At 38.9% G+C, this 13282-nt stretch overlaps 1 protein-coding gene across 2 annotated transcripts in view; it reads right to left on the reverse strand.

Moving 5' to 3' along the window:
• Positions 1–13282, reverse strand: part of LOC136031972 (BTB/POZ domain-containing protein 10-like) — a 36332-nt gene that overhangs the window by 11219 nt on the left and 11831 nt on the right. The window contains exon 3 of one of the 2 annotated variants that reach the window (XM_065711999.1): positions 11804–12001. The exons of the other annotated variant lie outside the window; for it this stretch is intronic. Coding sequence (XP_065568071.1) covers positions 11804–12001 — 198 coding nt within the window. The remainder of the gene's footprint in view (positions 1–11803; positions 12002–13282) is intronic. 2 annotated transcript variants of the gene reach the window in all.

The raw sequence follows: 13282 nt of genomic DNA on the forward strand, positions 1-13282 counted from the left end.
TGTTGTTGAGTCCATATTTGGTCTTGGGATAGAAAAGATATCCAGTAAATTTTGTTATATACATATGTGTAAACAAATACCATTTTACATGCAGACGTTTTGTGGTTTAGAAAACGGATCTTCTCCAGCAATCTAACTCTATTTTGACCATACTACCAAACATAGATAGTAAAGGGGGATTTGCAGCAATTATAATAGGGGCATAATGAATTAAATATACTTGAACCCTTTGTAGTGTCTCAGCCTTTTGAAATTGCGACTCGGCATTTTACTTTGAAATAGTTAGGATAGGATCCAAGAAGAAGACATGTTATTGGTGAAAGAGTTGGGGCAAAAAAACCCACATCGTATGAAGCAAAAGAAATGTTATTCAGGACACCATCAGGACAAAATGAAGCCAAGTGGAATCAAGCTTGTATTTACGTATATACAGGGTTGCCACCGTTGGTCATTTGTCCCTAAATTTGATAAATTTTTTCCGTTTGATGATTTTACCTATAAAACCTGTGATTTTATTATAAAACTGGTGATTTTACGGTTTGTGCTAAAACTATTTATGTTTGCGCAGTATTGATGTCCCTTCCCCAATCTAGTGCCTCTGTAGAGAAACAATTTTCTCAGCTTAAGCTCATTCAGAGTCCTTTAGGAAACGAGTTGTTCCCCATCACTCTTTCTTCTCTTATGCATCTGCATACGTTCGTGATGGATGTACCATGAGACATGCCTAATACACTTGTCTCGAAGGTGAGAAAACGGAATTCAAAGGAGCTAAAGATTAACGATTAGTGCTATTGTAACATAAGCATTTGTTTTCACAATTAAGTCAAGTCGTATCTCCGAATTCTCGGGGATTTTCCCGAAGATCTTGTCAAAACGGAGCGTTAAAAACGCTTGGGCCTAGAAGCGTCAAAGCTTTAAATCTGGCCCTGACGACCAGGAGATCATTTTACCTAAACCTGAAGCTAAGAAAAAATTTTGGAACCAATTTCCTCTTTGACTTTGATGGCATAGAGCAGTGGTTCCCAACCAATTATGGGCCATGCCCACTACCCAACCTAGGCATTTCTAAAATCCTCGTCCCCCTTGTGATTTTTAAGTTTTGTTATTGATGATTTTTCTTGTATTCACCTGATGAAAGCCGACAAGGCCACAGTGGTGCCAATTAGGGGGAGGGGAAAGCGCCCCCTAGATTTGGAAAGACCTTGTTACTTCTATTTAATAGCTACTTTGTATTTTAGCTATGTGCTATATCGAACTAGCGAGACTGAGTGACCAGTCGCTTCTATTGTTCATCCCGGTGTTTTTTTTTTGTTTTTTTTTTAGAGCTATTAAATAGCACTGTTACTTTTCAATGACTTTTTTTTAAAGTTTACTTCGGTCCTCATCCTGAAGAATCCTAAATACCCCGATAGTAGACAACATTGTTTTGATATGTATAAAATGACAACACTTGAGATTAACCATTTGTGGAATTCGAGTGAATTAGTGGGCAAAACGTCTTGGAGCTTGAGAGGACCGTCCAAACTCACTGGTTTAACGCAAACCGCTCTATTTCCAAAGTGAAGGCCAGATTAGATTGTTTTATTGCTATTCTAGCCACAGTCTCGGATAGTTTTGATGGTGAAGCAAACGACTACTGAAGAAAATCAAATCGGCCTCTTTTGTCTCAACTTTGCATACAATGGAAAAGGTATTAGTCACAGCAAATTTTTTCTCAGAACAATTTCAAATAGAAAGTTCTGGGACATAGAAGACAATCCAAAAACTTAGAAATTATACCAAATAAAAACTTCAGCTAAAATATAACCAGATTCTTGGTTTTACACGATATCCAAGAATCGTGTCTCCAGCATCCAAAATCAGTGCTCGGAACAAGAGAAGTCAAACCATTTCCACCCGTCTCAAAGACTCTTTCAAATTCAAAAACTGGTAAACGCGACAACCATCAGAATCAAACTCCGGTAAATTTCAGTACTTCGAGGTGATAGATTGTCTCACAAGTCAGATGGACCGACGTTTCATGCAAAATTTGCCTTTGCTCAACCCTTTGAAAGCCTTCTACCTTTCAAGTTCTGATTTCCTCCAATTTTCGAAAGCTGAAAGGGTAATGTGTTATTATCAAGTCATTCTCGATGTCGATGACTATGCCCTAGAATCTCACCTTTTTCTTGCAAAGTTTCATCTTTCAAAATGTGACACTTTTAAAATGGATCTACTCTGAGCTATTAAAATTTTATCCGACTTTTGAATTACCTATTTTACAGTGCTAACACTGATGAAGCTAGTTGCTACTTTACCTGTGACCAATGCCAGTAATGAACAATTCTCCTCAATATTAGGGTATGTGAAGGATTATATGCTGTCAATAACAGGAAATTATCATGACCGTTGAAAAAGAGGAGACACTGGATTTGGGTAGATTAGTCGACGATTTATCCAAGCATCGAAGTTGCCAGCCTCCCCCCTATTTTAAGTATGTTTGCTCAATCTTATTCTGTTGCTCGTATCTTCATTAAAAAATAGGAAAAAAACAATCCTTGTCCACCCCCTACATTTTCGTGAACTGGCGCCACTAAAAGACTACCAACTTGATATTTTGTTTTTTGTTTTTTTTTTTTGGGGGGGGGGGTCTTCAGGCATGTTTTAACCATTGAAAATTATTGACTGACTAAACATCTTTTATGCGTCATATCTTTTATACCGTCATTACAATGCTGTCATGTGTTTTTTCCTCTTTGAATGCATTCGAATTTGATGTCATTCATATGAAAAAGTTCCTTTTTTTAAATTGAGGTTCTAAAGTGTAATCAGCTGAAGAGTGCACATCCTGCCCATGACCCACCAAAATATCGCCATGCTCCACCGGTGGGGTGTGCGCCCACGTCGAGAATCACGACTTTAGAGTCTGGGAATGAACACTTAAATATTTTTGGTATGAAAATTGCTTCTCTTTGTTCTAGACACTAGTAGGGTTCAGTGGCACGTATAAAGCCACCTAAACATCTAAACATCTATAACAAGCATAAATTCATATAAAAAATTGGTTTAAAATGCATCCATCGGATAGTATCATAAACATTTCCAACTTCGCCCTCGAATTTGATTAAAGTTCGGGAAAACAGAGTTGATACCGAATTGTACTTGAACGCCCATTCCTTAACGCCAAAAAAATAACCACGTTGAAACATTTTTACTCGGCAGCTTTCAGAATGTTGAGATGACTTGTTTGATGTTGCACTCATGTAGATATTAGGACATGCATGACAAAAGGCATTTTCAAGCAAAAATACTCTTTCTATTCCAGTGAACCTTAGTACATGAGGCTTAGATAATGAAGGCAATTGTGATGGTATCTGATAAAGCACAACCTGCCACCCATTATAAGACGTAAATATCACTATCGTCATTGCTTTACTTGAGATATGGACTTATTGGGTATACTAAGTTTTCCAACGCTTATTTGTCTTTTGGGTGATTTTTTCTAAGAGAAAATGGTGATTTTTCCCTTCGATGGCAACCTCACGTATACAGCGTCAACAGATTTTAATCATGTTGGAAGTTGAAAAATCAGTCGCCTAATCTATGATTATATGCAAGGGAAACAATCCAAGTTTCTGAAAATATTCCTTCTACAGGCGCTTTGTAACTTCAGTTCTAGAAACGCGAGAAAAATTTCGATAAACCACCTCCTTATTCCTTCAGCAAAATCACGTTGTGACTGGCAGCAGTTTAGATTACAAATACTGCAACCGATATTTGGCACAATTTCTCCCCTCTTTGCAAAAGATATAGAGTTACAGGCAAATTCATAGAGGAAAATAAAAAAGTATTTGATACCTTGGATGTGAAGGAGGATTTGTTTGTGAGGAAGAATTAGCGACAGTACTAAAAGGATTAAAAAATAATAAAACCACAGGTGTTGAAACTGTGGTAAAGAGTTTCTTAAATAGGCTCCGAGGCTAGAAATAAGTTACTAATGATTCTGAATATGGTTTTTGAAAAAGGTGAAGTACCCAACAATTTTAGGAAACCTTAATTAAACCACTGTATGAGAAAGGTGATAAGAGTGAGTGTGGTAATTATCCAGGCATTAGCCCGGTCTCTTTCGGGAGCAACTTACTTAGTAATATGATACTTTTTAGACTGAGAGATGTTGTAGACAAAGTTATAAGAGAAAAACAGTGCGGTTTCAGAAAGAGTAGAGGACGTGTCGACCAAATTTTCACTTAGGTTAATAATTGAGAAGTGCCGGAGTTATCAAACACCTTTGGTCCTCAGTTTTATGGATTATGAGTACGCGTCCTATTCTGCTGATAGAAGAGCTTTAGCGAAGGTGTTATTCCTGTGTGGTATACCAGACAAATACATTAAAGTGATTTGTGCTTTGTACGAGAATAACACTGCTGCGGTTAAGGTAGGAAATGAGGTTAGCAGCTGGTTTCGTGTTAAATCAGGAGTTAAGCAGTGTCGTGTACTATCCCCCTTTATATGGATTATTTTGATGGACTTCAGGAACACAGGAAAGGCAATGGGAGATCACGGAAACAAATGGAGCGGAAAAACTTTCCTGGACTTAAAACTTTCCTGGATTTAAGCATCCCAGATGAAAGTGTGAGCAAAATGAATGAAATTTTAGAGGTTTTGCGAGTTCAGGGTGCTAGAACAAGTTTGAAAATTAATGTTAAGAAGACTAAGTCGCTATGGGTAGGAATAAGTGAAGATGAAAATGTGGTCAAATATGACAGTGGTCAAATATTGTTCCGAAGCATAGACACTCCAAAAAGCAGATGAAGATTTGCTAGATGTTTTCAAGAGAAATTTGATTACGGATTGTTCTGGGTACCCGGCTGATCGTATTTCAAACATTAGGCTGCACGAAATGTGTGATTCAATCCCGCTTTCTACGGCTATAATGGGAGAATTGTTGAGATGGCTAGGGCACGCTCTGTGGAGGAAGGACTGTCCTTTTCGGCCAACCGTCTAGGACTAAACAGAAAGCAGGTCGTCCACAGTTGAGGTGAGATGATGTCACAAAGAAAGATTTAAGGGAAATGGGAACGTCTCCAAAGCCCTTCAACACGGAACAGAGCAAAACATTGATTTTTTTCTATTATCCTGAAAGTACCGTTTACCTTGTCGGAATGGTATCTATTTGAGGCAAGGCCAAAAAGAGCAGATTAAGAAATCTTCTCATTTATACTTTGTCTATGGTTTGGAATGCGATATTGAGAAAATTTAAATACCATCCAAGTATAACGAAACTTATTCAAAAACCGGCTGATATCTGGCGGAATTTCAAACCCAAAAGTAATAATGGATCGGGTGAGCAAAGCAACCTGAAAGCTCTTCAACTATTTTGGTCGCATGACTTCAGTAAATAGATTTCAAATAATTCAGCCATTAGTACATCCCCCCCCCCAAAAAAAATAGAATTCATCCATGATATGTATCCATTTTGTTATTTGGTTCCTTACTTGATTTTTGAAAACCTTTGTTCTATGAGGACGGGTGATGTCCCTGCAGAATCATAGGGAAAAACAAGTTTTGCTCTTTTCCACACTAAAGAACTTGGGAAGCACATAATGCACAATTGAATCCATATTTAAGCATAAACTTTAAGTCAGCTTAAAAGTTGAATAGAATGTTTCAACAATAAAAATTCGAGCTTAGAATACAAAAGATATATATATATATATATATATATATATATATATATATATATATATATATATATATATATATATATATATATATATATATATATATATACTAACTGTTGGGGTGGCGCGTGCGCCACCCCATCACCTAGTTGGTGGGGGCACTTCGCGCCCCCCCAAGCCTTCCCGCGCGCAATGCTAAAGCCAAGGTTTGAACCTGGAACCTCTTGGACCTAGAACCTGGAACATAACGCTTTACCAACTCAGCTACTTCGGCTTGAATACATTCGTTTTTGAATTGGTATATCTATATATATAAAAATAAGTTGTTTGAAACCGAATTACAAACCGAATAACCAGTGACACCACGACTAGAGCCCTGACCTCACGATTGCAAGTCTGAGGCGCTAACCACTCCGCTAGAATATACAAACAGATACCCCATCCAAAATAATCTATCATCAGTAACTAAGTTATGATAAACTCTCTTAACAAGAGCTAAGAGCTCATATGCTACGAGCTCTAGCAAAATTCTAAGAATCAATAGATTGATTTAAAAGGAAAATCAAAGGCTTAATGCCGGTCGGGATTTAAAATAAAAGCTCTGAGAAACGAGGTCCTTCTAAATGTCAAATTCATTAAGATCTGGTCACCCACTCGTAAATTAAAAATACCAAATTCTTTCCTCTCCCTTCAGCCCCCAGATGGTCGAATCAGGGAAAACAACTTTATCAAGTCAATCTGTGCAGGTCCCTGACATGCTTACCAATTTTCACCGTCCTAGCACGTCCAGAAGCACCAAACTCGCCAAAGCACTGGACCCACTAACTCCCCCAAAGAGAGCAGATCCGGTCCGGTTACGTCAATCACGTATCTACGACATTTGCTTATTCTACCCACCAAGTTTCATCCCGATCTCTCCACTCTAAGCGTTTTCCAAGATTTCCTGTTTCCCCTCCAACTCCCCCAATATCACCAGATCTGGTCAGGAATTAAAATAAGAGCTCTGAGACATGATTTCCATCTAAAAATCAAATTTCATTAAGATCCGGTTACCCGTTCTTAAGTTAAAAATATCTCAATTTTTCTATTTTTTCCGAATTAACAACCCCCCCCCTAACTCCACCAAAGAGAGCGGATTCAGTCCGGTTATGTCAATCACGTATCTAAGACTTGTGCTTATTCTTCTCACCAAGTTTCATCCCGATCTCTCCACTCTAAGGGTTTTCCAAGATTTCCCGTTTCCCCCTCCAACTCCTCCGATATCACCGGAAACGGTTGGTATTCAAAATAAGAGCTCCGAGACACGAGGTCCTTCTAACTATCAAATTTCATTAAGATCCGATCACCCATGCATAAGTTAGAAATACCTCTAATTTTTTCAATTTTTCCTCTCCCTCCAGCCCCTCAGATGGTCGAATCGGGGAAACGACTGTTAACAAGTCAATTTGTGCAGGTCCCTGACACGCCTACCAATTTTCATCGTTCTAGCACGTCCAGAAGCACCGAACTCGCCAAAGCACTGGAAATCCCCCCCAACTCCCTCAAAGAGAGCGGATCCTTTCCAATTAGGTCAATCACATATCTAGAACTTGTGCTTATTCTTCCCATCAAGTTTCATCCCGATCTCTCCACTCTAAGTGTTTTCCAAGAATTCCGGTTTCCAAGATTTCTGTTTCTTCCCTCAAACCCCCTATGTCCCCGGATCCGATTTGAATTGAAAACAGAGCATCTGAGACAAAAGATCCTTCTATATATCAAGTTTCATTAAGATCCGATCACCCATTCTTACGATAAAGATACCTCAATTTTCACGTTTTCCAAGAATTCCGGTTTCCCCCTTCAACTTCTCCAACTGTCACTGGATCTGATCGGGATTTAAAATGAGAGCTTTAAAACACAAGATCCTTCTAAATATCAAATTTCATTAAGATCTGATCACCCGTTCGTAAGCTACAACTGCCTCATTTTTTCAAATTTTTTCGAATTACCCCCCCCCCCCCCCTCAACTCCACCAAAGAGAGCAGATCCGGTCCGATTATGTCAGTCACGTATCTTCGACTTATACTTATTCTTCCCACCAAGTTTCATCCTGATCTCTCCACTTTAAGCGTTTTCCAAGATTTCCGGTCCCCCCGACTCTCCCCCCCCCCAGTAACACTGGATCCAGTCGAGATTTAAAATAATAGATCTGACTTACGAGGACCATCTAAATATGATATTTCATTAAGATCCGATCACTCCTTCGTAAGTTAAATATACCTCGTTTTTCCTAATTAACCCTCCCCCCAACTTCCCCAAAGAGAGCGGATCCGTTCCGGTTATATCAATAACGTATCTAGGACTTGTGCTTATTTTTCCCACCAAGTTTCATCCTGATCCCTCCACTCTAAGCGTTTTCAAAGATTTTAGGTTCCCCCCAACTCCCCCAATGTCACCGGATCCGGTCGGGATTTTAAATAAGAGCTTTGATACACGATATCCTTCTAAATATCAAATTTCATTAGGATCCGATCACCTGTTCGTAAGTTAAAAATAATTCATTTTTTCTAATTTTTCTGAATTAATCGTTTAATTATGAGCTAAGAGCTCATATGGCACTTGTGACGAAGCAAGAAGATCTAAGAGCCAAGAGATCATTTGGTATGAGCTCTAACACAATTCTATGAATCAATAGATTGATTTAAAAGGAAAACAAGAGGCTTAATGCCGGTCAGGATTTAAAATAAGAGCTGAGTCACGATGTCCTTCTAAATATCAAAATTCATTAAGATCCGATCACCCACTTGTAAGTTATAAATACCTAATTTTTTCTAATTTTTCCTCTTCCTTTAGCCCCCCAGATGGTCGAATCTGGGAAAACGACTTTATCAAGTCAATTTGTGCAGGTCCCTGGCACGCCTACCGATTTTCATCATCCTAGCACGTCCAGAAGCACCTGACTCGCCAAATCACTGGACCCCTGCCGCCAACTCCCCCAAAGAGAGCGAATCCATTACGGTTCCGCCAATCACGTATCAAGGACATTTGCTTATTCTATCCACCAAGCTTCATCCCGATTTCTCCACTCCAAGTGTTTTCCAAGATTTCCCCCTCCAACTCCCCCCAATGCCAAAGATCTGGTCGGAATTTGAAATAAGAGCTCTGAGACATGAATTCCTTCTAAATATTAAATTTCATTAAGATCGGATCACCTATTCGTAAGATAAATATATCCCAATTTTCCCGTTTTCCAAGAATTCCGGTTTCCCCCTCCAACTCCCCCCAATGTCACAGGATCTGGTCGGAATTTAAAATTAGAGATCCTTCTAAATATCAAATTTCATTAAGATCTGGCTACCCTTTCGTAAGTTACAAATACCTAAATTTTCAAAATTACCTCCCCCAACTCCACCAAAGAGAGCAGATCCGGTCCGGTTATGTCAGTCACGTACCTTAGACAGGTTTTTATTCTTCCCATCCAGTTTCATTTTGATCTCACCACTTTAAGTATTCTCTAAGATCTCCGGTCCCCCCTAACTGCCCCTCCCCAATTACGCTGGATCCGGTTGAGATTTAAAATAAGAGATCTGAGCTACGAGGTCCTTCTAAATATGAAGTTTCATGAAGATCCGATCACTCCTTCGTAGGTTAAAAATACGTCTTTTTTTCTAATTTTTCAGAATTAACCCTCCCCCCCAATAGAGCGGATCCGTTCCAATTATGTAAATCACGTATCTAAGACTTTTGCTTATTTTTACCACCAAGTTTTATCCCGATCCCTCCAATCTAAGCGTTTCAAATGATTTTAGGTTCCCTCACCCCAAAATCCCCCCAATGTCACCAGATCCGGTCGGGATTTAAAATAAGGGCTTTGAGACACGATATCCTTCTAAGTATCAAATTTCATTGAGATCCGATCACCCGTTCATAAGTTAAAAATACCTCATTTTTTCTAATTTTTCAGAATTGACCCCCCCCCCCAACTATCCACTCTAAGTGTTTCTGAAGTTTTAGGTTTCCCCCTCCCAACTCCCCCCCCCCCCACAATGTTACCAAATCCGGTCGGTATTTAAAGTAAGAGCTCTGAGAAACGATATCCTTCTAAATATCAAATTTCATTGAGATCCGATCACCCGTTCGTAAGTTAGAAATACCGTATTTTTTCTAATTTTTCAGAATTAACCCCTCCCCCCTAACTACCCCAAAGAGAGCGGATCTGTTCTGGTTATGTCAATCATGTATCTAAGACTTTTGCCTATTTTCCCCACCAAGTTTCATCCTGATCCCTCCACTCTAAGTGTTTTCCAAGTTTTAGGTTTCCCCCCTCCCAACTCCCCCCCCCAACGTCACCAGGGCCGGTCGGAATTTAAATTAAGAGCTCTGAGAAAAGATATCCTTCTAAATATCAAATTTCATTGAGATCCGATCACCCGTTCGAAAGTTAAAAATACCGCATTTTTCTAATTTTCAGAATTAAACCCCCCCCCCCCCTAACTACCCAAAAGAGAGCGGATCCGTTCCGGTTATGTCAATCATGTATCCAGGACTTGTGCTTATTTTTCCCACTAAGTTTCATCCCGATCCCTCAACTCTAAGTGTTTTCCAAGATTTTAGGTTTCCCCCTCCCAAATCCCCCCCAATGTCACCAGATCCGGTAGGGATTTAAAATAACAGCTCTGAGACACGATATCCTTACAAACATCAAATTTCATTAAGATCTGATCAACCGTTCGTAAGTTAAAAATACTTCAATTTTTCTGTTTTTCCGACTTAACGGGCCCCCCACTCCCCCCCCCAGATGGTCAAATCGGTAAAACGACTATTTCTAATTTAATCTGGTCCGGTCCCTGATATGCCTGCCAAATTTCATCGTCCTAGCTTACCTGGAAGTGCCTAAAGTAGCAAAACCGGGACCGACAGACCGACAGAATTTGCGATTGCTATATGTCACTTGGTTAATACCAAGTGCCATAAAAATATATAATTTAAACGAAAACATAAGACTTATAAGTGAGTGAATATAAAATTGACTCCTTTCCGATTGTCGTCCAAACTAAAGTAGCCCGAACGAACTCTATATACTATATCGAAGCATAAAAGTTGACATAGAGTACAGGGACTCAGGGCCAACAAAAGTCCCTTGTTAAGAAAAAAAAATCAATCTAAGATTTAAACTACTTCACTGGTAGGAGGATGGGAAGAGAGAGAGAGAGAGAGAGAGAGAGAGAGAGAGAGAGAGAGAGAGAGAGAGAGAGAGAGAGAGAGAGAGAGAGAGAGAGAGAGAGAGAGAGAGAGAGAGAGAGAGAGAGAGAGAGAGAGAGAGATAGAGAGAGACAGAGAGATAGAGAGAGAGAGAGAGAGAGAGAGAGATAGAGAGAGAGAGAGAGAGAGAGAGAGAAAGAGAGCGAGATCCCTGAGCGTCAGAGATACAGCAAGTGTGACAGGTCTTCACCAGCAAGAAGTAAAAAACAAAAAAATAACATAGCTTTGTAGTTTGTTTTATTACAAGCAAAAGCAAAGACAGTGAAATAGTAGTTCTAAAAGTTTTGGTCCTTGTGTTGGTAAGACTGGGCTATCCACTAAATGGATAACTCAAGGCTTACTTTGTTGAAAGAGGAATTAAGGTCAAGATGGCCGAAATCGCATTACTGCAAGGACTGAGTTTTCAAAAAAAAAGGTCTACAGTTAAATTTTTGGAAAATGCTTAATTTTTATATATTCTAGCATTGAAATAGTCGTCTATAATGTTCCTACACTTCCAGTCTTTTAGTTTTAATTTATCTAGCGTAAGTATATCCTTGCACCCAATAAGTATAGCCGAACCACAAAGTAGAGCTATCAGACTCCCTATCATTGGAAAAATCCTCTTATCTATGGGTGAAAAACTGATTTGAATTTTAGTTCTAATGAAGTTCCAAAAAGGCCATTTTCTGACATGACTATCCGCATAAATGTAGGGACGGAGACCTTACTCATGGAAACACTGAAAATTTGCCCCTTATTTGTGTTTTCTACGATTCACCATAAAGTTGAAATCAAGGATATCAACAAGGTTATTGAAATTTCAATGAAAGCAGATTTCACAAGAAGCTTTTAGTCCACAAACACACATTACATGCATAAAGATAGACATATAAAGAATAAAAGCTAGAGCAAATGCCTACCTTCCAAGCAAGGTATTAGGCTTAGCCAACAGTAACGATTTTTCTACAATAAAGCGTGTGCTATCTACAATCAATGTAATTCTATCAGGTCCATTGCCACTAGATAAGGCGTTGATCTGCGTGTCGATAGTATTTCCCTCTAAGGAACAGCTATCTAGACTTGAGCTTGCAGAGCTGAAAACCATAGGTGGTCGTAACCTTCAAAAAGATAAGAACAAATGCCAATAAAAAAAAAATAATAATCATCCAAGATACACTGAAAATGCAAATATTTCGGATGTCCAAAAAAAGCACATTCACTATAATATAGAGCCAGTCTTCGAGAAAGAATATTCCCTACGGTGTGTCCTGCATATAGTCCGTGTTGTACATATAGTCCGTGTTGTACGTATGTACACTTTAGAGAACATGCTTTAATTTTGGACTGGTGAGATGTCTTTGAACATCAGCGATTTTGAATGAAAAAGAATTATTGTGAGGATTTTTAAATGTCAGCAATGCATAAACCTAGCCCTTTTACTCGAACGGATCCGTCTTTGCTTTTCCTTTTGCAAGGTTGAACGTATACTATTAAGGGGGACTCGAACACAAAACTTCTTATTTTTTTCGATTTTCCCCATACTTTTTACAATTTTTATGTAGCCTGGCTGTCTATTTTTGCTCAGATGAATCCCCCCCCCCAAAAAAAAACATAATTTATTCGCACATGACTGAAAATAAGTAACGGGTAGGCACTTGCAGCAGAATTTGCGTTCAGTCAAATCTCTTTCTCTTTCAAATACGCTATTTTTTGTTTAAATATTTAACTCATCTTTTTATGTCTTTCATCAGATCTTAGTAAATTTTATTGACGTATGCGATGACGCGTCATGATTTATAAATTTACACAATAACAGAAGACAAAATCAAACCGGCGTTTTGAAGAAGATCACGTCTATTTAAACCAAAAAGTTAACCTCTTTCCGCAGTGTCCTCACCTGAGTACGTCATCTTCTCAATTTAATTTGTACCGCTAGGTGCTCGCAAGCCTTCGTGAAGACAAGTAGTTTTGTACAAGCTAGTCCAGGCATAGACAGGATCTTGGGGATTTTCTTGGATTTATCACGTCCTGAACCAGGTAAGAATCGAAATTTTTTTACTCAGTAAGCATGAATCAAAGGCACTTGTCTTTTTTAGCACGAGTAATTAAGATGTTTGACATTTTTTAAACGGACTGGAACTTTTTTGGTTATGGAGTGCCACGGCCGTCACGTATGGAGAGGAGAGACCCCCCCCCCAATATTTTTGGAGATTCGGTACAAAAAAAAGATTCAGTAAAATTGTGGGACGAAGCGCCGTGATTTTTCCGATTCCGCCAATTTTGCCAGTTACATAAAAACCACGAGAACTTCACTCAGGAGTTTTACAGACTCCTGTCGTGATTTTACAAATGGTCCCATAATTTTCCATCTGACTAAATAAAGAACATGTAAATGGTGA

Source organism: Artemia franciscana, chromosome 10 (assembly GCF_032884065.1).
Source record: "Artemia franciscana chromosome 10, ASM3288406v1, whole genome shotgun sequence".
NCBI classification, from domain to species: Eukaryota; Metazoa; Arthropoda; class Branchiopoda; order Anostraca; family Artemiidae; genus Artemia; species Artemia franciscana.